The 22689-nt window shown below is 59.7% G+C and overlaps 3 protein-coding genes across 3 annotated transcripts; all 3 read right to left on the bottom strand.

Moving 5' to 3' along the window:
* Positions 1–1479: 1479 nt before the first annotated feature.
* On the bottom strand, positions 1480–7753 carry CDC34 (cell division cycle 34, ubiquitin conjugating enzyme). The gene is made up of 5 exons (XM_075723726.1): positions 7547–7753; positions 4280–4366; positions 3510–3607; positions 3035–3169; positions 1480–1893 (listed from the first exon to the last, which is right to left on the bottom strand). Exons 1-5 carry the CDS (start codon positions 7721–7723, stop codon positions 1683–1685), a joined length of 708 nt encoding a protein of 235 aa, XP_075579841.1. The 5' UTR covers positions 7724–7753; the 3' UTR covers positions 1480–1682.
* Positions 7754–10441: 2688 nt separating this feature from the next.
* Positions 10442–11550, bottom strand: TPGS1 (tubulin polyglutamylase complex subunit 1). The gene is made up of 3 exons (XM_075723724.1): positions 11512–11550; positions 11153–11415; positions 10442–10973 (listed from the first exon to the last, which is right to left on the bottom strand). The coding sequence occupies exons 1-3, from the start codon at positions 11548–11550 to the stop codon at positions 10442–10444; spliced, it is 834 nt and encodes a 277-aa protein (XP_075579839.1).
* A 1072-nt stretch (positions 11551–12622) lies between these two features.
* On the bottom strand, positions 12623–16070 carry MADCAM1 (mucosal vascular addressin cell adhesion molecule 1). The gene is made up of 5 exons (XM_075723705.1): positions 16019–16070; positions 14532–14798; positions 14092–14406; positions 13061–13738; positions 12623–12900 (listed from the first exon to the last, which is right to left on the bottom strand). The coding sequence occupies exons 1-5, from the start codon at positions 16068–16070 to the stop codon at positions 12776–12778; spliced, it is 1437 nt and encodes a 478-aa protein (XP_075579820.1). The 3' UTR covers positions 12623–12775.
* Between the last annotated feature and the right edge of the window lie 6619 nt (positions 16071–22689).

Below are 22689 nucleotides of genomic sequence, written 5' to 3'. Positions count from 1 at the left end.
TGGTTTTGAACCAGCAGCCAGGGCCACCGCTGCTCCGTGCTGGCCAGCTGCCCTTGGAAGCCGTTTGCCAGGCCTGAGTTAAAGTGACAATAATCCCATTCACCTTTTAGCCTCATTTCCTGAGGCAACAAAGCATGTGCATTTGCTGCATGCAGTCGCAGGTGTCACTCAAACCCTGATCCCGTTTGCACAACCCCAGGGCAGGGGAATGTTGCTCATTACTCCTCCAGTGAGCTTTGCCCAGGAGTGTGGGAGCCCCACAGGGGTCACGGAGAGCCCCAGGCAGGCGGTTTGCCAGGGGCACATCCCCGCCACAGCCCCAGGGAGCTGGCAACAGAGCCGAAAGGCACCAGCAATGCCCCTCGGCTGTGTGGCTGGAGCGGGGCGGCTGGGAGCTCACCACAGCCTCCAGAGCTCACCCATCCCAGCCGGTCCCAGCCTGTGGGCTCAGGGCGCACCCAGCTGCACGGGCACACACAGGCCACCACTCTGCACAGCCGGGAGCTGCCCGGGCAGGTCTGCTGCCTGCAGCTGCCTGCGCCGCACGGCAGGTCTTGGAGGGGCTCAGCACCTTGGGAGGAGCAAGAGGGGTAAAACGCCTTCCCAAATTCAGTGCTGGAGGGTTTTGAGGGCTCAGCGGAGCCCACCCTTCTGCCCAGGCAGAGACCAAGTGCTGGCCACAGCTCTGTGGCAGAGGCAGCGAATGCTGCACCCTCCCCTCCCCAGGAAGGACAGAGATGCTCTCCAGGCCGAAGGCAACCATGCCCAGACACTCCTGCCTGCTCTGCGAGGTTGGGGAGGGAGAAAAAACAGTCGCTGCGAGTTCCAAAGGGTGCCCTGCAGCCCCCATCCGCAGCCCTGGGAGAGCAGCCAGCCCTCCCTGCCAGGGCTGCAGGGCAGCAGCCAGCCCACGGCTGACACCGAAACCCCCGCAGCCTGGGCACAGACCGGGGCAGAGCCTCACCCACACACCACACAGCCATTCCCTTGAAGTACTTTATTAAATAGTTTCAAAAAAAAAAAAAAAAAACCAAAACAGAAGCAGAAAGACTCAGAACTACCCCATCCCCCCCAGCTAGTTAAAAACTACAAACAGCCCATCCCCACGCCCTGCAGTGCCAGGCAGCTGCCAGGCACGTCCTGCCCGACGTCCCGGCCCTTCCCAACCGGCTTGTTCCCAACACGGCTCCTGCATCACTGGAAGAGAGGGACAGCCCTGCCGGGACACCTCAAAGGCTGTAGAAAGCTACACAACGCTCACACTTCTCCCACCCACAGCGACCGCTCACCGGCTCCACAGCCTTGCCAAACCGTTCCTCCCACGCGGGGCTGAAGAGGGGTTGAACGTGCCCAAACGACCGGCAGCCAACACCAGGTTTTGCCTCATCCGGCCAGAGCCGCCAGCTCCCTGGTTTCTGTGGGTTTGTGAACGCCCCAACACAACTTCCCCCTCCCCACCCATCCCCCACCCAGGAAATTTATAAAATAGGGTTTGTTTTTAGGCTTTTTTTTTTTTTTCTTTTCCTACAAAGACAGTGGTGGGATTTCCTTTGCAACAGAACAGTCTCCCTGCGAGGTAGAGAGTTAAGTTCAGGGCTGCCAGATTCTAAATTCAAACCAGTTTGTCCTAGTTGAGGTAAAATTCAGTAGTTTATAGTAAGTTTTGCAATGCCAGAGGGCCATCAAGATTCCTCATTGCCGGAGTCATCCTCGTCACCGTAACAGCTGTCTGCTTCCTCCTCCATCTCATCATCCTCATAATAGTCATCATAGAAGAGGTCTGAGCCCTCATCTGGGGCTGGAGTCTTGGTCTTTACACAGTACTCTGCCAGCGTGGTGGGGACCTTCACACCATCCCGCTCGGCGTCCACCTTGGTGCCCAAGACTTGCTTCCTGGAGGGCGAGAAGTGGGGGGTGAGGATGGAGCTTCACACAGTGCACCCATGTTGGCGCCTGCGGCTTGCCCCGTGGGGACGCCCGGCGACACAGCCCTTGCTTCCCCTCTCACTGCCCAGCTCACGGGTCGCTCACTGTCCTGGTTTCAGCTGGAATAGAGTTAATTTTCTTCCTAGTAGCGGGCATAGTGCTGCGTTTTGGATTTAGGATGAGAATAATGCTGATAACACACTGATGGTTTAGTTGTTGCTCAGCACTGCTTATGCCAGTCAAGGACTTTTCAGCTTCCCATGCTCTGCCAGGGGCACAGGAAACTGGGAGGGGGCACAGCCAGAACAGTTGATCCAAACTGGCTCAAGGGCTATTCCACACCATACAGCATCATGGGCAGTATGGAAACTGGGGGGGTAGGCCAGGGAGCAGCGATCGCTGCTCGTGGACTGGCTGGGTATCATTTGGCAGGTGGTGAGCAATTGCATTGTGCATCACTTGCTTTGTATATTATTATCATTATCTTGTTATTATTATCATTACTATTTTACTTTATTTCAATTATTAAACTGTTCTTCTCTCAACCCAGGAGTTTTCTCACTCTTACTCCTCCGATTCTCTCCCCCATCCCACCAGGGCAGGGGCAGCGAGCGAGCAGCTGCGTGGTGCTGAGCTGCTGGCTGGGGCTAAACCACAACACTCACCCACAAGCGAAAAGGCAGGGGAGGAAGAGCACCGCGGAGCAAACGCAGCCGCACTGGGATGTGCCCCCTGCTCCAAGGGCACCACCCTTGCCATGCCAGGGCTGGCTGGTCTGCAGCTCCCGAGCTTCACGTGCCAGTCCCATGAGACAGCCCCAATAGCAAAGCCGTGCTGGTACCATGTCTGCTACGAACCCCGATTCTCAGCTCTGGAGCCGAAAAGGGCCAAGGCTTAGGCTGAGAGCAAAGCTGGGCACATAACCCAGCCAAGCTCCGCCCAAAAGCCACACTCTGAGCCAGAACCCTTCCCTCCTACCAGCCTGCAGATGTGACTCAACAGGGCAGGATATGCCCTCAAGATCCTGTGTGTCCTGCAAGATCTCAGCTTCACAAGCGCCCTCGACAGCGCCACAGTGCGCCAGGCCCAGGCTCAGCTCAGCACGCACCTGATGATGTCCGTGTACTCCCGGTCCTTCCCTTTGCTCTCCTTCCACTTGCGGTACATCACAGAGGCATCCACGTTGGCTGGAGAAAACGTGTTGGGTTCATTCAGCAACGAGATCACGCTCAGGAGAATGGTCCTGGCAATCAATAAATACGAGCAGGTAAGAGCCGAGGCAGGTGAGCGACTGCCCATGTCCCAGCAGCACCAGCAGCCTCAGGAGGGGGGCCTGGTGCTGGCCCACTGGTGAGGGCGGATCTCGGCAAAGTCGAGCAGCGCACGGGCTGTCAGGCTAACACACATTCCCATGCAAGCTCTAGCTGTTCTTCAGCAAAGCACGCAGCCCAAGTGCCTTTCAACAACCTCTAGGCATCTCCCGCAGGCTTTGGGAGAGGAAGGCAGTCCCTGTCTCCCCACTTCCTCACCCCTGCCCTGGGACGAGCCTCCCGCCCACAGCTCCCTCCCCGCACAGCCCTTACCGCACGTTCTGGGTGGGGTTCCACCGCTCAGACGGCAGCTCCCCGCTCTGTGGGTCATCCACTGGCGGATGGAGGATGGAGATGCAGACATCGCCGGTCTGAAAGCACAAGTGAAACAGGATCCTTAGGAGCTGCTGCCCCAAGCACCCTCCAGCAGCAGCTCGGTCCTCTGTTTCAGCAGCCTGCTTGCTCTTCACTTTGGTTTAAGCCAGGTGCGGCAATCCCATCCCGTTCTTTCTGTACCTAGGAAGGGACAGCAGAAGCGGCAGTCCCTGCTACACTGCCCACAGCCTCAGGCCTTGGATAAGCACCCCTCGACTGGCAGCACAGGACAGACAAGGCTGCCTAACCATCAGCTGTCCGATGCCCAAACACGTTGCGTCCCCAGCACAGCCCTCCTGGGACCCACCCCAACCCCGCACGCCCCCAGGCAGCAATCCACCGCAAGCACGCAGCCCCAGGGCCACGAACATCGCTCGCTGCGCATCCGCTCTCAGTGTAAGCACGATGTCCCCGCTAGCCAAATGTGGGAGCCTTCAAGCCTGGAAAACCTGGGCTGACCTGGAACCAGCTCCAGGACAGGAGACCGGCTGTCGTAAGCTCGTTAGCTGCACTTCCAGTGCCAGCGCTAAACGCCAAAGGCGCTGAGTTTCCAAGGCCATGCTCCAGTGCCAGACAAAAGCTGGCACTTTCATCCAGTACTGCTGCCATAGATGGACACGTGCCCCCCTGCTTGTCCAAGACACCCCACGCTGTCCCAGGTGACCTACCTCGTAGATATTGGGGTGCCACATTTTGGTTAAGAACCTAAAGGCAGGAGGAGAATAGGGGTAGTCGATGGGAAACCGGAGACGAGCCTGTGAGGAAACAATAAGGAGAAGCGAGCATCAGCTTGTGAGAAGGAAGGGAAGGAAACCACAGATCTCCTGACACCACCAGGAAAAAGGAACCTCTGCCAAGTCCAGCTGTGCCCCTGCAGAGATAGCCTCCATGCCTGCCAGCTCTGCGGGCAGGACACCGGCAGCGCGGCTGCCCTGCCACCGCGCAGAGGAAGGCGAGCAGATGGGCTGGCGAGCTGCAGCAGCTCCTTCACCACCTTCCTGCCCCACAACCTCTTCTCCACCGGGGCCCATCCACGCTTACCCAGTGCTCTCCGACACGGAGGGAGGCAACGGGCACAGAGGGAGCTCACAGCACCGGTCCAGCACACGCCTTGCACGCTCACCGCCCCCTCCCACACCGGCACCCGCGGCACAGGGTGACGACACCGAGGGCAGGCTGCTTCTGGGTGGCAAACAGCAGCGGGGCGAGGGCCTGGTGGCTGTAAGGTGGCAGACGGGGCCGGGGGCCCCAGTTTGAGCTGCACGTCCAAACAAACCAAGTGGCACTCGGAGCCAGACCGTGAGCCTGGCGTCATCCCCAGGCCTACCGTCAGGGACGCGCGATGGCCGTGCCACCGGAGAAAAGGCTGTTTACCCTTCAGAGCTCACAGGGAAGGAAGCATCAGGTGCTCGGTGCTCTGATTAACACACTGAATCTCTAAAAATAGCCTATCGCCACTGAAAAAAGAGACCAGGTCAAAACTGGCCGCAGCACGTTGCTCAGGTGCTAAAAATAAAAGCACATGAAGATCATGCTGCAGCCCACGACACCAGCAGAGACAACCAGCCCGCCACTGGCTTCTCCTGCAGGCAGTGGCCACAAACCCCGAGGTATCAAGGCAGGCCGAAAAGACAGGCCTGCCACCGGCCTCCAAGTGAGAAGGTGAAGCCTGAGGTGGCACAGAGACATACAGCAACATCCCCGTCCTCCCCAGAGAGCTGCTGCCCCAGCCCACCCGCACCAGGCATCCCATGAGGACCGGGACAGCTTCTCCCTGCGTCGCTGCACAACCTGCAGTGACCGTTTCAGCTTTTGGGTGTTTCCAGGCTTTGGAAACAAAGTTCCAGATCAAGATTCAGCCACTGCTCCCAAAAAAGCCAAAGGCCAGAAACAAAAAAATAGTGAAGATTTAAAACACACAACCACCCCCTGAACATTTCTCGCTCCCTCAGTTCATGTACGTAAGGATTTAGACATTGGATCTGTGAAGCGACAGCGCGAACGACCCCGGCTCTGCCCAGCAGCGGGGACAGCGACCTGGGATCGCTCTTCACCCACAGAACGAGCCCGGTGCGAAACCTATTCAGGAGGGTAACTGCAAACTAGGCTTTGGATGCTTCTGGAATTACAGCCTTGACAATAGGAGACGCTGCCAAACCCAGTTGTCAGCTCACAGCCGTTAAAAGATTAGTGTAGAAGGCAGAGAGACATCTGTCCTCCCCCCTCCGCTGCCCTGATGAACCCCGACTCCTTCCTGGGTTCTGCTCTCCAGCCCCCTCTCACCCTGCCAGGATCTGGCTCGGCACAAGTTGATCTTATCGCAAGTCCAAGGAGCCCCCAGCCACAGCGGGTCCGTCCCCACGCACATTACCACTTCACCTCCCAGGCCGGCCCTTTGTCTGGGCGCTCGGTGCTCTGCGGCACAGCACAAGGGGTGGAAAGAAGGAAAAGCGAGGCAGCGGCTGGGAACGGACACATTTTGTGCGCGCGTGGAGCTTCAGGCAGCGCAGGGCAGCGCGCACGCACACAGCAACACGCGGCCCTGCGCTGGGCTCTGGCCAAACAGCTGAACTTCACAGAATAATCCCCTTTGTTGTGTCAGAGAGGATCAGAACAAAACCAGCCAGAGGCAAAGCGATCCCGAAGGGGGCTCGGAAAGCAACTCCGCTTTGCTGTACACAAACAGGCCAACGTTACCGCAAGCTGGAAGAGGACTCGGCCCCTTCACTCTCCTCTTACGCAGAAAGTCTCGTGTACTGCCATCCAACAGTGCCGAGTCTGGAAACTCTCAGGCACAAAACCAGAGCACGAGCTGCTGAAAGTGTGAGAGTTCAAAGGGCCTAGTGCCAAAAGAGGCTACAGAAAAAGATTCCATTTCAATGAAGAAATAAAACCTGACTCTGAAGCATAGACTTGCCTGCCACCGCTCCACGGGAAAAACAAACCACCCAGCTTCTCAGGCACAGCTGACCCTCAAGCTGACTCACCCTGGGTGCATCCCCACCCTGCCAGGAACAGGATGAAAACAGAAGAGCTTGTAGTGGAGGAGGGAAGGTGAGAAAGAGGAAGAAAACAGAGGTTGCACAACATCTGGGAAGAGCACACAACACATGCTCCTGATAGGGACTGCGCAGTCAGGCCACGCACGCCTGCCTTCCCCCTCAAAGCCCAAACAAAACCATGACACCCGCTCCCCGCCCAGCTCGAGCTGCTGCTCGCTCGGCCCCAGCCGTCTGCCTGCACAGGAGAGTCCTTTGTCTCTTCCCTCTGGTTTGGTGGCGATGCCCCAGGTCCTCTCCAGGAGAAGGAACAGCAGTGACCCAGAGCTTGCTCTCCTGCACCCACGGATCAAGGGCATGGAGGGAGCAAGGAGGAAAAGCCCTCACAGGCAAAGCCCCTGTGGGGGCCAAATCCCCCTTCCAACGAAGGGAATCCTTGCCTAGTTTGGCAGCAGCCCCCTGCACACAGGCTCCCTTCTTCACCCCGGCTCCTCCTCGCAGGCACCCCAGGAACACCCCAGCTCCCAAAGCCCCGATGACCCTAAGGGGTCCGGCTATGGACCCAGGTCTCCCTGGCCCTCATCACCCCCGCAAGCCCAGGAGCACACCTGTCATGCCCCCCCCAGCACCCACCTCAACCCAACCCCCAAGATCCCCTCCCTCTCACCCCACAGCCCCCTCCCAGAGTCTCCCTGCTCTCCTGCGGTCTCTCCCCCTTCCAAAATCCCTTCCCAATGCATCCTCCCCCCAGCGCGTCCCCCAACACCATCTACTCTGCCTTCGCCCCTCCTAAGCCCCATCTCCCACCACGCACCTCCACCCCAGGTCCCCCCACCCACACACCGAGGCCCCCCCCCACGCCACCAGAGCTTCGCCTCTTCGAGACCTCGATCCTCCCGACACCGCAGGCTCCCCTGCTGCCCCCCAGCCCCTCACCTTAAAGTACCCGCCCTCATAGTAGGTGTTCGGGGGGCCGAAGATGGCCACCTCCCAGTTGTAGAGGTCCCCCTCGTCCACTAAGTTGACCCGGAACCCTTCCACGGGCTCCTCCTGCAGCCCTTTCAGCTCCAGCAGCAGCGCCTTCTGCGAGCTGGGCACGACAGGCCGAGCCATGCCGAGGAGCCGGAGTAGGCCGCGAGCGAAGCCGGGGGCTGGCGTAGGCGCGATAGCCGCTGCGGGGAGGGGGGCGGCGGGGACGGCTCCTGCTGCTCCGCGGCCGCTCCGAGCGCAGCCGCGCAGGGCACGCCGGGAGCTGTAGTCCGCCCGCGCGGGGCGGTGCCGGCGCAGGCTCCGCCTACACGGGCGCCGCTCGCCTATCAGAGCGCGCTGCCGGGGCGGGGGGGGCGTGGCAAGGGGAAGGCTCCTCCCTCTGGGCGATGCCCGCCTATCACAGCGCAGCACTGGGCCGGGGGCGGGGCACCTTCCCGGCAGCCTCCGCGGCGGCGGCCGGGATGGCGGCCGGGCCGCCCCGGGCCCGCTTGGAATCGTCAAATGGTTTAGGTTGGAAAAGCCCTTTAAGATCATCCAGTCCCACCATAACCTAACGCTGCCAAGCCCACCACTAAACCAATTAAGGGGAGAGGAATAATTTCATGTTTCCTGGCTTGGTGGCTGGATTATTTTTAATGAAAGTAAAACTAGGAATCATTAAGGTTGGAAAGGATCTCTAAGGTCATCAGCCCAACCATCAACCCAACACCCCCATGCCCGCTAAACCATGTCCCAAAGTGCCACCTCTGCCCATTTTTTGAACCCCTCCAGGGATGGGGACTCCACCACCTCTCTGGGCAGCCTGTTCCAATGCTTGACTACCCTTTCCGTGAAGAAATTTTTCCTAATATCCAATCTAAACCTCCTCTGATGCAGCTTGAGCCCATTTCCTCTTGTCCTATCACTAGTTACTTGGGAGAAGAGCCCAACACCCACCTCACTACACCCTCCTTTCAGGTAGTTGTAGTCCTCCAGACTAAACAACCCCAGTTCCCTCAGCCGCTCCGCACAAGCCCTGTGCTCCAGACCCTTTGACAGCCGGCCTCAATGCTTCCAAGAGCCTCCCGCACCAGCACAGCCAGCTTTCCTGCCAAGCATACCCATCGCACGGGCAAGGGCCACCTCAGGGATCGGCTGCTTCCCCTTGGGGCCTGAGCAGCCGCGTAGAACTCGCCGCCCGCCAGAGGCTCCCGAGCCCTCAGCGCGCTGACCGACGCTAAATCCCACCCCGGAAGATGGCCCTGGGGCTCGCAATGCGGCCGTGCTGCTTTGGGTTGGCATTTAGCATCAGTAAAGCAGTTTATGCTTCACCAGGTGATTCTATCCGTCAGCTGGGAGGAAGCACTTAGCACAATTACTACACCTATGTAATACTTCACTGCATTTTACAAGGCAGCATCTGGAATTCAAGCAGAGGCTGCTCCAGGAATGGCCCCAGCAGAGCAGATCTCTCCAGCATCGCTGCTTCCCACCTCCCCTCCTGTCACATCCCGTCACCTGCGCCACCGCCTGCAGCCTCACCCAGACCGGCTCCGGGTAGTGCCCCTCCTGCCTGCAGGGATCAAAACATCCGCTCAACAAAACAAAACAAACATTTCAGAGCATGAAGAACATCCTCCCAGCTTCTCTTTTTTTTTTTGTAGTAACTAAAAGCGCCTTGCACTCCCGTACTCCCGTACCTTCGGCCGGGCAGGCTGCTACAGGCTGCCGACATCAACCCCTGAAGACAGAGACTGCCTCAAGGATCTGAGCGCTGCTGCGGTTCATCCCGGCACTAAGTGCCGCCAGGCAGTAAAGAAATTGGCCACTAAGAAAATAATAAAAAGCTTTAATGTCTTATAGTAAACCAATAATTGCACAGTATAAATAATTAACACAGACAAGTTCAAATAAATAGCACATGGTTCAACACGCATCTCTGTTCAAAAGCAAACTATGACCTCAGGGAACGGGCTTTGTCTCATCTTGACGTGGCGCTCCGTGACCCAAATCATTATCGAATCCCTAGCACTCTGCAGCTTTGCCTGAGAAGTCATCGCTCAGGTATGAGCTTTGATCGTCAGAGTCTGGACCACAGCGGCCAGAGGCGGTTGGGCAAACGCCGAGCGAGGAGGCAGCAGGGACAGCTCGTCGCCTCACAGCTCGGCTACTGGCAGAGACAGACCCCCCCCCGCTCTGGCTCGCAGCCCTTCCCGGTGAGGTTTGCTTCCCAGCCAGCCGTTTCTCATCTGCTGTACATTTAAAACATTTTGCTTAATAAAATAATGCTTTATCTCGCACTCCAGATCAGCCCCATATTTACCTGCGAATCCTCACAGTAGCAGGTAGATAAGCATCGCCCCCCACTTCACAGGTAGGTGTGAAACAAACCCAAAAGCAGAAACAAAATTCCCCGCTGAAGCTGCATGATGTGACATGGCCAGAGCTAGGACGAAACCGCAGGATATCTGGAGGTCCAGCCCCACGTTTACTTCATTCTGGCTCATTTTTAATGACTAACATTTCACAGGCCTCCTTGCAAGTCCTCAGTTAACGTCTGAAAAAGATTTACTAATGCCAGCTGGGTCAGAGGAGCCACGGCTGGGAGAGGCACAGCTAACAGGGACACATCCAGTGCTGGAGGTGGCTGGGCACCTGTCACACTCGAAGAAGGAAAGGAGCATGGAAATTGGGAATCTCTCGTTGGGCAGACCCGGGCTCTCCAGACAGCGCCTGACCAGCCCCCGGTGCTCGTCGTCCAGCTTAGCGCCGGGGTCCGGAGCCTCCTTTGTGTAAATGGCTCCGCGCGGAGCACTTGCGGAGGTCAAAGCGGACGCAGTCAGTGTTGCTCCCACCTGGGCGTTACTCAACGGGCTTCACTTTTGCAACGAACAAGGCGGTGGCTTTCTTCAGGAACTCCTCCCGGCTCATGGAGCTGCCGAGCTTCCTCTCCTGCAGTGCCCGGTCCATGGCCAGGGCCAGGCCGTCCGGCCCCAGCTTGGAGCCCGCCTCCAGGTAGCGGCTGGGGAGAGAGAAGTTGCCGGCACCCAGCGCGTCCTCCAGCGCCCGCAGCACAGCCTGGCAGACCCTCCCGTCGGCGGCACCGGAGCCGCCGTCCAGGACGCCGAAGAGCGCGTCCGCCTTGGCCGCGAACTCCAGCAGCACGAAGCAGGTGAGGACGCCGTAGCGGAAGACGTCGAAAGGCACGGCCTCGTGGTCGCGGCAGCGGACTCGCCCCAGCAGCGCGGCCGCCGCCTCCGCGGGCGCTCCCCCATGCTGGCAGATGCGCCGCAGCAGCTCGCTGTACAGCCGCCCGTCCACACCCGCCTTCCGCCGCCGCCCGCCGGCGCCCAGCACCTCGTAGGCCGCGCCGGCGTTGCTGTCGAAGGCCGTCCTGTCGCGACACAGCACAGACACAGACACAGACACGCGGCCTCACCCCCCCTCCCGCTCCGAACTACAACTCCCAGCGTGCCCCGGGCGCCCGGCCGCCTTGCGCGGGGAGGCCGCGGCCGCGGGGCACGCCGGGAGCTGTAGTCCGTCGCCCGCCCCCCCGCCGCCGCCCGCCCGCACCTGTGGGAGTGGTGAGCCAGGCGCACGTACCACAGCGCCCGGGCCAGGCGCTGCGGCGGCCCCGGGGGCTCCGCGGCAGCCTCGCCCGCCGCGCCGGGGCTGCCCAGCACCAGCCGCTCGAAGTAGTCGGCCAGGAAGGAGACGGGCTCCTCGGGCCGCGCCTCCAGCACCTTCAGCAGCGCCTCCCGCACCATGGCGGTGACGCCGGCTTGCAGCAGAAACTCCGCCTCGCTTCCCTGCCCGCCGGCCGCCGCGCCAGCCGGCTCCGCTAGCCCGCTGCCCGCCACCGGCACCGGCACCGGCACCGGCACCGGCACCGGCACCGGCACCGGCACCGGCACCGGCACCGGCACCGGGACCGGGGCGGCGGCCGCCCGCCGCTTCTCGTACGCCGCCATCTTGGCTGCGGGCGGCGAAGGCCAGTTCCGGCCATCTTGGACCGCCATTCCGCCGGGGCGGGAAGTTCCCGCGCCGCCATCTTGCACACTGGCAACCAATCGGTGGGCAGGAAGGCAGGCGAGCAAGCCGCCATTGGGCGAGGCCGCGGGCCGCCATCTTGAGTGTGGGCAAAGGAGCCGCCCTGGAAGCTGTAACGCGGCGGAGCGCCCCGACCGCCATGGCTACTCCGGGCAGGTGCCCCGCCCTTAGCAACCGGGCGCCCGGCGGTCGCTGCGGACGCTGCCCGGTGACCCGCGCCGCGCCCGGGGCCTCCCGCAGGGCCGGCCCGTGAGGGGCTGCAGGGCCCGGGGTCGCTGAGGGGCCCCAGGCTCGGTGCCAGTGAGGGGCTGCAGGGCCCGGGGCCGCTGAGTGGTCCCCGGCCCGGGGCTGGTGAGGGGCTGCAGGGCCCGGGGCCGCTGAGGGGGTCCCAGGCCCGGTGCCGCTGAGGGGCCCCTAGGCTGCCATGTCCCTGGCCAAAACGACACTTGCTCCGTGTTCAAACAGAAACAATCGTTTATTGGAGCACCCCGCACACCGAGGCCCTGCTCTCCTCCGCCTGCGCTCAGGGGATGTACACCCACCCCCAGGGCTGCTTCTGACCCCTCTGTCGTGACAGACGATGGGCCGCCGCTCTCCTGCCCATCCGCCTGGGTGCCGGGACCCCCCAAGGGCCAAACCACCCGCAGCGCCCAGCGCCGGCCCAACGTGATCCAGCCCCAGGAGCGTCCCAGTCCCACGGCGCTGCGGCCGTCTCTGCTCATCTCCCTTCCGGCCTTCCCCTCTCCCGGTGTCCCGTGGGCAGCCCCGAGGCTCTCCAATCCCGCAGGACTCACGCGTGAGCTCCTCCGAGCAGCGGGCCATGCTCCCAGGAGCCAAGCAGTTCCCGGTGCTTGGAGACCCCCCAGGGCAGCACAAGCCCCTCAGCGTCCCGGGCAGCAGCAGCCTCACGCATGGGGGAAGCTTTCAAAAGCAGCAGCAGCTCAGAGGTCTCTGGGCCCCGGAGTTTGTCCTGGGGTGGGGGCTGCTCTTCTCTCGGGTCTCACAGCAGCATCCCACACCCCACCAGCTCCGCTGGGCTCCATCGGCTGCTCGACGTCCCAGGGGCCGGGTGAGGCCAGCAGCAGAAAGGGCGACAGCAGGGACTGGTTTCGGGGGGCTGTGGGTGTATGTAGGCAGCTCCCACTCCTAGGGCAGCTTGTACTGAGATCTGAATCGTTTCCACAGGCGACGAGACATGATGCCACTCATGACCAGCCCCAACAGCGAGACCGTTGTCCCCACGGCGATGGCAGGGACTGTGCTGAAAGAATCTGCAAAGACATGAGGAGGACGTGTAATTGCGGGCAGACTCTGCCCACGCCAGCAAATACACGGGGGTGAGCAAAACACCCCCCAAGCACCGAACACGGCACTAACACCACGTGCTGCAGCCCAAGCCCAAGCGATGGGGGGTACGGTAGCACCACTCACCGTCCAAGACCATCAGCTGCAGGGTGACCGCCTGGGAGTTGTGGCCGTGCAGGACGCACTGGTAGTGGCCCTGGTGCCAGGGCTCGGCACTGTCCAGCCGCAGCGTGGAGCTGCTGCCCGTCACCTCCTCCCGGTACTGCGAGAGGTTCACGGGGGTCTGCTGCCAGCGGACGGTGGCGTTCCCGGCACACTGCGCGCGGCACTCGATGCGCAGGGCCCTGCCCCGCGTCCCGTTGGGAGGCAGTGACCAGATCTGCAGGCTGCAGGTGGGTGCTGTCCCCACAGACAGCCCTGTCTCCTTCGCCGCTGGGGAAGAGCCCCAGCCATTGCTGTCCATGGCCGTCACCTGCGCTTCAGCTGGGGCACTCGCGGTGCCGGAGGCAGGGAGCGTGGTGACGGCCGGCTGTGCCATGGGACTGCCTGCGATGAGGCTGTGGGGAGCAGGGTGCTCTGTGCAGGGGGGTTTGGTGGCAGCAGCCAGCTCCAGGGTGGTCTCAGCATTGGGCTCCCACGGTGTGGTGGTCAGGGCTGTTGTGGGATCATGCGTGGGGACGCTTGTCTCTAGGGGCAGGGCTGTGGTGGTCACGGGCCCGGCGGTGCTGGGGCTCCCCATCGTAGCCGCCGCTGTCCGGGGACTCCCCGTGGAGGTGGCTATGGCCACTGGCTGCTCCGTCACAGCTGTGAACACAGCAGGTTATGAGCGGCCTCACCACAGCTCGGAGCCGGGATGGGGACAGATCCCCACAGGGTGACAGCCCCCTCCACCCGCGCTGCCTGACAATCCCATCCTCCTCCACCCCACGAACGCAGCCAGTCCTGGGCAGGGAGAAGCAGCGAGCAGGAGCAAATGGGCACAGCTGGCACGGCAGCGGGGATGGGGACAGGGATGAGAGATTTGCTAAGCGGTGCAGAAATGGGGGCTGCTCTCGCTCCAGCAAAGCGACTTCAAGCAGCACAGGGCAATGGGGGGCAGCTCCAGCGGACGGGGCAGCGTGCGAGCCCGGGTCCCTGGCTCCCACCCCGGCACTCACCCGCAGTGCTCACGGTCACAGATGCCACCCGGGTGAAGGTCTCCTGCCCGATGTTCAGCGTCACCTTGCACCTGAACTCCACCCCTTCTACCACCTCCTTCCCATCCACCGGCAGCGTGGACACGATGTCAAACAGCTGCTCCTCGGTCTCCGTGTCATCATAGTCTTTAAGCGCCAGCTCTTGGTCCCCCCGGTACCAGGTCAACTCCAGCCCCTTGAGCGGGTACACCTGCCGGGCCGAGCAGCGCAGGCTGGCAGGCTGCCCTGGCTCCAGGGCGTGGGGTTCCACCTCCAGCTGCAGCGTATCTGGGAGGGCTGAGAGAGAAATTGCAGCGTCAAGCGGTGATTTTTGGCACCGCTGTCCAGGAGGGAGCGGGTTGCCTCGGGGGATGCAGGACTTTGCTGGGGAGGTGGTGAGGGATGGGCTGGGGGACGCTTACCGTAGACATTCAGGTTGACACTGTGCTGGTAGTGCTGCCCATCGCAGGTCCCATGGCAGATCTTGGTGCCCCCTGTGGTGACCACGGCGCTGGTGATGTGCAGGATGCTGTAAGTGGGGAAGGTGATGATGGTCTCCAGGTTGGTGTCCAGCCCCTTCCACTGCACCGTGCCCTCCGCGCACGCCAGGGAGCAGTTCAGCTGCGCCGAGCCCCCGTACTGCACCACCGGCTCCCGCGGCACCACCACCAGCTTGTCAGTGGGTCGCCCTGGGTGGAGGAAGAAGGAAACCATGGGGTTTAGGGAAGGGGACAATCACCAGAACCCAGTCATTTACAAGGCAAATGGGGTGCCGGTTCCCCCATTTGCTGAGAATCATAGAATCATAGAATCATGGAATCATTTAGGTTGGAAAAGACCTTTAAGATCATCCAGTCCAACCATTGACCCAACATTACCAAGTCCACCCCTAAACCAATTAAGGAGAGTAGCAATTTCATGTTTCCTGGCTTGGTGGCTGGATTATTTTTAATGAAAGTAAAACTAGGAATCATTAAGGTTGGAAAGCACCTCTAAGATCATCAGTCCAACCATCAACCCAACACCCCCATGTCCACTAAACCATGGCCCAAAGTGCCACCTCTGCCCGTTTTTTGAACTCCTCCAGGGATGGGGACTCCCCCACCTCTCTGGGCAGCCTGTTCCAATGCTTGACTACCCCTTCCATGAAGAAATTTTTCCTAATATCCAATCTAAAGCTCCCCTGGCGCAGCTTGAGCCCATTTCCTCTCATCTATCACTAACTACTTGGGAGAAGAGCCCAACACCCCCCTCCCTGCCCCCTCCCGCCAGGCAGCTGTAGAGCAATAAGGTCTCCCCTCAGCCTCCTCTTCTCCAGACTAAACAACCCCAGCTCCTTCAGCCGCTCCCCACCAGCCTCGTGCTCTAAACCCACGGTCACGCTCAGGCGCTGCCCAAGCTCCTTCCCCGTCCCCGCGGGGGGGGCACTGCTCGTTAGCAACAGCTCGTTAGGGCAGTCGAGGCTTCCCCCGCTGTGCCGCTGTTCCGGGGCAGCCGCTCGCCGCCACCAAGCATCCGAAGTGCCGCAGAGCCGACGTGCCTGCGGCAATCGCCGGCTCAGGCATTGCCGCTTGATCCGCCTCTGTCTACCACTGAGATTTTCCAGCCATTTCTTGGAGAAATGAGCCCAAACGCCCCTTTCCCCCGGTTCTCATCCTTCACCAGCATCGCTGCTCTTCTGGCAGCGGGACAGCGAACCCAGGCCAGGCGCCCACTGGCGCTCGCACGGCTCTGAGCGCCGTCGCAGCGACGCACGCGGGGCAGGGCAGCTGTCGGGGCTCAACAGCGGGGAGACCCTGCGGCCGCGTTGGCTCGCAGTGCCGTGCGGCGAAGCGAAGGGAGCGGCAGGCAGGGCAGGGCAGCATGGCGGGTTAGGGGATCGGGATGGCTCTTGCCCCGTGGCACTCACCACTGCAGCCCCACAGCAAGCCGAGGAGGAGGAGGAGAGGAGTCGGCTCCATCGCCTGAAGAGCCAGCGGCAGGGTAGGGCAGCAGCAAGGGCTGGCTTTCCTTCCTTCCCTCCTTCCAGAGAGTGAACGCTGCCGGCTGGGGCTGTCTCCTTCTGGCTGCCAGCCCCGTCCTCAGCCCTTCTTAAGCTCTGCAGGAACCGCCCCTGCAAGCACCGGCCCAGGGACCTCCGTGACTTTCCAGCCCGAGGGGTATTTCCAAGAGGGAGGTCTCTGATTTTCTTCCAATTTCAGCTCTTGCGCAACACCCAGCTCCGCAACCCAGGGCCATGCTGGGAGCCCCAAACCCGTGAGAGCCCTTGTTCCAAAGGGTCCCCCCATGGCTGCAGGGGCCCCCGCCACCCCCACCGGGCAGCCCTGCACAGGCACCCGCACCCCAAGCTGCAGCTGAGATCCCGTCCCTTCCCCAATTCTCACCGGGCTCCACCGTTCCCCCACCGGAGCCCCTGGCAAACCACCCATTTTCATGCCCCAAGCACCAACAGCTGAAACGAACCATCATGGGACTGGCTGGGGACGCCTGTCTGTCGGAGGGGGCTGCCTCAGACCCCCCCCCGCCCAAAAAGCGGGGCCAGGGCCCGCATTTAACATTGCCGGCGAGCACGGCTGCCTGCGGCCAGCACGCAGGGCAGAGGGAGGGTGGCCCCGGAACACAGCCTCGGGAGCGGGCAGCCCCCATCACAGCCTGGGCAGCGGCACAAGGACACGCGGGAGGAACCCGGCCCCGAGCACCAACTGCCCCAAAATGTGGGGTTTGGAAAGGCGCATCCCCAGGGCAGAGGGAGGAGGTGTCCAGCCCTGGGCTCGGGTGCTGACAAGCAGGGCTGCAAACACCGTTTATTCCCAGAACGGGGTGTTTTCAAGGATGAAGGTAGGTGTTCCTGGGAGGGCTGGTTTTATGGTATAGAAGGAGAAAGTGCTACCACGTGGAAGACTGATTACCCCGCGTTATCTAGCCCCAGGGCCCTGGCACAGCCTCAGCGCGGGTCCTCTGTCTCACGGCGGGTCTGGCATCGCTTCCTCGCTCCTACCCAGCGCCCTGGGAAGCAGCTCTGCCCCTTCCCGTCCCGCCGGGCTGCGGCCGGGGCCAGGGAAGGTGCCAAAGGGCCGAGGGAGGGGACGTGCCCAGCCCTGCACCTCCTGTCGCAGAAGGTGGAAGGTGCAGGACCTGGCTGTTTCCCAGAAGAGAACTCTCCAGAGAGGCAGAGGCGTCGCGCATCCTTTCGGGAGGCCGGACAATTAATCCTTTGATGGTCTAGGAGGCCTCCGAGCAAGGGAAGTGCTCTGTAAACAGCCACCATCAAATATGCACATTCAGCCGAAAGCCGGGTGATTAATGGATCTGGGGTTTTTGTTCCTTCCATCCTGTGTTATCAGAGCTACTTCCCGGAGTTTCCAGTGGCCAACGGAGCCCCTGGCCCAGCCCTGGTGTGAGACAAGCCACGGCCCGGGCTGCTCCCTGCGCCGGCCAGGCTTTTCCCAGCAGCGAGCCCGGGATGCCTGAGGACGCGCAGGCGATGCCAGGGTTTTGCCTGCCGCTCCCACAGCCCAGACCCACAGCACCCACTCAGATACACAAGGCCGCCCCACTGGTCCCTCCGGGGGTGATGGGCGAGCGAAAGCCCCGGGCGAGTCCCGGGAGGGAACGGTCAGGGCTGCACAGGCGGCACAGCCACAGTGGTTTGCAGAGAGGGTAAGCACCAAGCGATGAGTTACTTCATTAGGGGAAGGACTGCTTCAGAATGTCACCAAGAGTTTAAAGAAGGGAAATACCGTCCTCACAGACCACGCTCGCTGCTACAGGATTTTGGGGCAGGAGGGGCGAAACACAGACAGTTAAAAAAAATAAATTTTCCAAGCCCTAGAAGCCACCCTGGGCTGGGGTCTGGTGCAGCTTTCAGCTAGGGCTCCTGCTGGGGCTCCTGCAATGAGGGACCAGCGCCGACAGGTCCCGGGGGGATCGGTCCCGGCCTTTCGGCGCCTGCCGGCGGCTCTGCCTGCCAGGTCCGTGCCTGGTGCCGGGGGCTACGGAGCTGCAGAGCCTGTGAGCAGTGGGGCGAAGCGGCTGTGGCCATCCGGGGCCAGACTGACGTTCCCATGAGAAGCAGCTCTCCATGAGCTCTCAGCATCGCACCCCAAGCCCTTGGGTGGCCCTCAAAATGATGCTGCAGATAAGAAAAAAACCCCAACAAACCCCATAAACCAGTGTCCAAACCAGAGTTGAGCACTTACAGAGCAGGTCTTTCTTTTAAAAAGAAGCTTCCCTTACAGGTCATCAGGAAATTAATAGCTACCAGAAAGTCCAGCGCCTCATGATGCACTTCCTCCATTTCGGAGAAGTTTTGTAGACCACTTGGCGCCACGAGCACCTAGGAGCTGCCCCGGCCTCCGCTGCGTGGGCTGATGGGCAACATGGATCACAGAGGAAGCCGGAGTTACAGGAACCTGATAAACCTCCAGCTCCATGAGGGCCAGCTCTAATGACGTGGTCATTGAGGCAGGGGGAGGTCCAGGGACTCATCCAAGCTCCGAGTAACGTGGCAGCGGGCCCTCAGGGCAGCTCCCGCAGGTTTGACCCCGAGCTCGCCCACCGCGCAGTGACCCACGGCAGCTCCCGGCTCCATCACCTCTTTGGGGTCTTTCCTTTGACAGACTCGGAGGATCTTCCCTCCATCCCGAACATGGCAAAGAGAGGTCAACGTGTTGCAGCCACAGGGTGGAAAGAGCAAGCTTAGGCACCAGGAGAGTTTTCCACCCAGCAGGAAACCTTTCAGGTCAGAGCGAAGGGAACGGTGCGTTTTCACGAAGCCTGAGCACTTTTCCTGGAAGCTGATTGTGCTTCCTCCTGAGGGGCAGGAGCAGGGGGCTCTTGCTGGGCAACGCTCGGTCCAGAGCCATTTCTCAGGAAACAAAACAGTTCGGTGGGGAGAGACAAACCGCAGAGGGACGAGCGCTGGCCCCCGGCACAGGATACCCCCGCGCCGCCTCCGGCAACACCGGAGCCCGGGTCTGTCTTCACCGGCACTCGCTAACGCCCAATATCAGAAATGACAGGATGACTGGAACAAGATTAAAGTTTTCTACATGGTGCAAAACACCATCCCACCCCGGGGAGGCCCGTCCCGCAGACCGGCTCTGCCCCTCATCCCCATCGCAGCAATGCTGGGCTGCGCGTGCCGCCCGAACGACCACCGCATCGAGGAGAGGACGGCCAGCAACACGCGGTACTGAAATACCTTCCCTTTCTTCTCCAGTAATGCAAAGTGAGACCAGCTGAGAGTTCTTTCTCAAATACAGATGAAAAAAATAAAACTAAGCTCAAGCCCAGAGGAAATAAATACAAAAGGTAACACCTTGTATAATAGATGGCTTGTGTTTCCAACTCATTACAGGATACCAGCCATCAAACCCCAGATCCCATCCAAGAGACGACTTGGATGTGTTTATACTTCTTGTGACTATATTGTTCGCTCATAAGCACCAAAAGAAGTGTTTAAATGAGTGAGATAAGATCTAAATTAAGCCTGGCTGGAAATGAAGATGTAAGCCTGGGAAGCTAAAACCAGTGCTGGGAGGAGTCTCCTGCGGGGCAGGCGCTGGCATGGGGAGGCAGGGGCCGGGGACGCGGCGCCGGGCCCTGCTCCGTCGCGGGCAGGGGATGGGGGCAGGCAGGGGATGGGGGCAGGCAGCCCTGGCCCGGCTCACACAAACCCGCCAGCAAGCCTTCACCTGCTGAAGGCGACAGCTACGGCACTGCGGCACTGGCCCACCACACACGGCAGACCGTTCGCTCCTCTGGGGTGTTTTGCCGCTCCCTGCTTGGCCCGATGCTGTAAATATTGCCCTGCACAATGCCCTGGTTTCGGCTGGGATAGAGTTAATTTTCTTCCTAGTAGCAGGCATAGCGCTGTGTTTTGGATTTAGGATGAGAAGAATGCTGATCACACGCTGATGGTTTAGTTGTTGCTCAGCACTGCTTATGCCAGTCAAGGACTTTTCAGCTTCCCATGCTCTGCCAGGGGCACAAGAAGCTGGGAGGGGGCACAGCCAGAAGAGTTGATCCCAACTGGCCCAAGGGCTATTCCATACCATACGGCATCATGGGCAGTATGGAAACTGGGGGGGTTGGCCAGGGAGCAGCGATCGCTGCTGGGAACTGGCTGGGCATCGGTCGGCGGGTGGTGAGCGATTGCATTGTGCATCACTTGCTTTGTATATTATATCATTATTGTCTTGTTATTATTATCATTACTATTTTACTTTATTTCAATTATTAAACTGTTCTTCTCTCACCCCAGGAGTTTTCTCACTCTTACTCCTCCGATTCTCTCCCCCATCCCACCGGGGCAGGGGCAGTGAGCGAGCGGCTGCGTGGTGCCGAGTTGCCGGCTGGGGCTAAGCCACGACAACAAACTGCCCAAAAACTGCTCCCCCTCGGCCCCCGTCCAGCGCGATGAGCAGCGGGGTCAGGGCTCAGAACACTTTATGCCTAAGCACCGGAGAAGTTCAAGCGCTCGAGGTAGTGCTATTTTAATACTCCAGTGGAAACCTGGATAGCCATTTTAGGATCAAGGGTGAATGTGAATTAGTTCCAAGAACTTTTTGGTCTAGAACACTTTAGTTTTAAGGAACTGGTAGAAATAACTCAGCAACTTGCACCCATCCAGGACAGGAGGTCAAGTTGCAAGGCCTGATGCGTAGTCTCTTGTAACAACCTCTTCAGCACCATTTACAAGGGTCGAGATGTGCTGGGCAGAAGCACGGGGCAGGCTTGGAAAGCGGTCCTGTAACACAGGCATGGAGAAGGACAAGGACAGAGAAACTTCCAACACAACAGGAAAGCAGCAGTTTAATAAATAATCCATCGGAGGGAGAGATTAGCCAGTTCTAAACACAACCGGAACTGAAATAAATACATTTCATTGTTAGCTTAAAAAAAAAGAAGAGATACAGAAACGCACGCAATAGTAAACTTTGAGAGAGCAGAGGTACTGCCATTCTTCAGAGAACGCAGGCTTGCCACGCGCCCACGCTTTTTAAAGATAATCAAAGATGTTAGCAGCCATTCAAGTGCAGAGAAAAGAATAAAAACCAGTGAAGTAAAAAGTTACTACTTTGCAAAAGTAATGGCAAAAGAGAAAGCAATGGTTTAAACGCAGGTTTTTTGATGCGACAAGGTCAGTTTAAACTCACTTGAACTGCTGCCATTAATACTGGAACTGCCGAAGAAGGGCAATTAAGCCAATTTTTGCCTTACATTTGGGGCGTTGCTGTTACTGACCTGAATTATAAGTCACTGCAGACAAATTCTGGGTATAGCGATGTTAAACAGCCAGGCTCAGGCACTACACAGCAGATCAAGGGGATTTTAAGAAAAAGCTGGTTTAGAAAAGTTGCGTTTTCATATAAAGTAACAAAAAATTGGCAAAACTAGCTGAATGCTCCGTACAGATTTTCCAGTCTCCACGTGGGACGCTGCAGAATTACCAGCCCTTCAGAACGAGACATTCTTCATTCAGGTCTGGTAATTTCGGCTCCGTCACCACTTGGCCCAAGTCCTCCTCTGTCACTTAAAGGCAGAACGGTGGGTGGGTCATGTCCCTACGCTGACGGGGAGGGGGGTTACCTGGGGCTGAGGCCCCCACTGAACCGGGTGAAAGGAACTCCAAAACCGCGGAAAGGAACCCCTGCCTGCTCCCGACGCCAGGAACAAGCGAAACCCTGGGGCAGGCGAGCAGCCCGGCCCCACGGGGAGCCCCCGCTCCCAGAGCGGGTCCACGCGCCGTGGGCACCCGGGCTACGCCGCGTCCCAGGGCCAGCCCCCGTGCCAGCAAGCGGCCCCTGCACCGGCACAGTGAGGGACCGATGCACGAGTCACCTTTACGCCGGTAACGGCACTCGCAGCGTACCCTTTGCCGGTGCAGCCGCCCGATGCCGTACCCCTCCAGCAGCCGAAGAAACCTCCGCCGCGGCGGAGCCTTTCGAATGGCCGGGCTGCAGCCCGCCGCCGCGGCAGTAACCTGCGGCATCGCCTGGCCCTGAGCTCAGGGGCGGAAGAAATGACCAAAACACTCCGGGTCCACTACTCACGAACCAGGGGATGTCGGCATCACTGGAAACGGGCATCGTGTCATGACGGACGGGGACCGAGGAGGGAAGCTCGCCCGGGGGGTTCTGCTGTCTGAAGGGAAGGAGAGGCTGAGACGCTGCAGGCAGCAGCGGTGGTGAGAGGGAATGGGACTAGAAACACATCTGTTTCAATAAACTATTCAATAAAGGAAAGGACTTTTAAAAATATATCTCTGTATACTTTATATCATATAAATTACGCTCGTCTTTTTGTAATGTTCCGCTATATTCTACCCGTGAAGCTCTGAGTGCCTCAGTGTGAACGAGGTAACGATTCGGTGTTTCATTTCACTTCATTTGTGTGTGAGGGACAAACCTACTTCAGTTCATTTTAATACAGTGTAAATAAATGCATCACTAGACGTACTTGGTAAAGCTCCAGTCTAAAAAAGGCATTTTAGTATGCAATACAGAGTTGGGAGCGCTGCCTGGAAGTTTAAGTGACTGAATTTCCTTCAGGAAAGAAGTTTGCTGTGCACATACA

Source organism: Pelecanus crispus, chromosome 20, assembly GCF_030463565.1.
Source record: "Pelecanus crispus isolate bPelCri1 chromosome 20, bPelCri1.pri, whole genome shotgun sequence".
In the NCBI taxonomy this organism is placed as follows: domain Eukaryota; kingdom Metazoa; phylum Chordata; class Aves; order Pelecaniformes; family Pelecanidae; genus Pelecanus; species Pelecanus crispus.
The sequence above is the reverse complement of the archived record's forward strand: the minus strand, read 5'-3'. Positions and strand labels throughout refer to the sequence as shown.

What these genes read in the sequence shown, in the direction of transcription:
- CDC34 (XM_075723726.1), bottom strand. Translation starts at nt 7,723, where the DNA reads ATGGCTCGGCCTGTCGTGCCCAGCTCGCAGAAGGCGCTGCTGCTGGAG. An exon ending in GGCACCCCAATATCTACGAG is followed by an intron (nt 3,608 to 4,279) that starts GTAGGTCACCTG and finishes TTGTGCTTTCAG; the next exon opens with ACCGGCGATGTCTGCATCTC. An exon ending in GAGTACACGGACATCATCAG is followed by an intron (nt 1,894 to 3,034) that starts GTGCGTGCTGAG and finishes CTCGCCCTCCAG; the next exon opens with GAAGCAAGTCTTGGGCACCA.
- MADCAM1 (XM_075723705.1), bottom strand. Translation starts at nt 16,070, where the DNA reads ATGGAGCCGACTCCTCTCCTCCTCCTCCTCGGCTTGCTGTGGGGCTGC. An exon ending in CTTGCTGTGGGGCTGCAGTG is followed by an intron (nt 14,799 to 16,018) that starts GTGAGTGCCACG and finishes TCCTCCACCCAG; the next exon opens with GGCGACCCACTGACAAGCTG. An exon ending in GCAGCTGATGGTCTTGGACG is followed by an intron (nt 12,901 to 13,060) that starts GTGAGTGGTGCT and finishes ATGTCTTTGCAG; the next exon opens with ATTCTTTCAGCACAGTCCCT.
- TPGS1 (XM_075723724.1), bottom strand. Translation starts at nt 11,550, where the DNA reads ATGGCGGCGTACGAGAAGCGGCGGGCGGCCGCCGCCCCG. An exon ending in GGCGGGCGGCCGCCGCCCCG is followed by an intron (nt 11,416 to 11,511) that starts GTCCCGGTGCCG and finishes GGGCTAGCGGAG; the next exon opens with CCGGCTGGCGCGGCGGCCGG. An exon ending in CTGGCTCACCACTCCCACAG is followed by an intron (nt 10,974 to 11,152) that starts GTGCGGGCGGGC and finishes GTGTCGCGACAG; the next exon opens with GACGGCCTTCGACAGCAACG.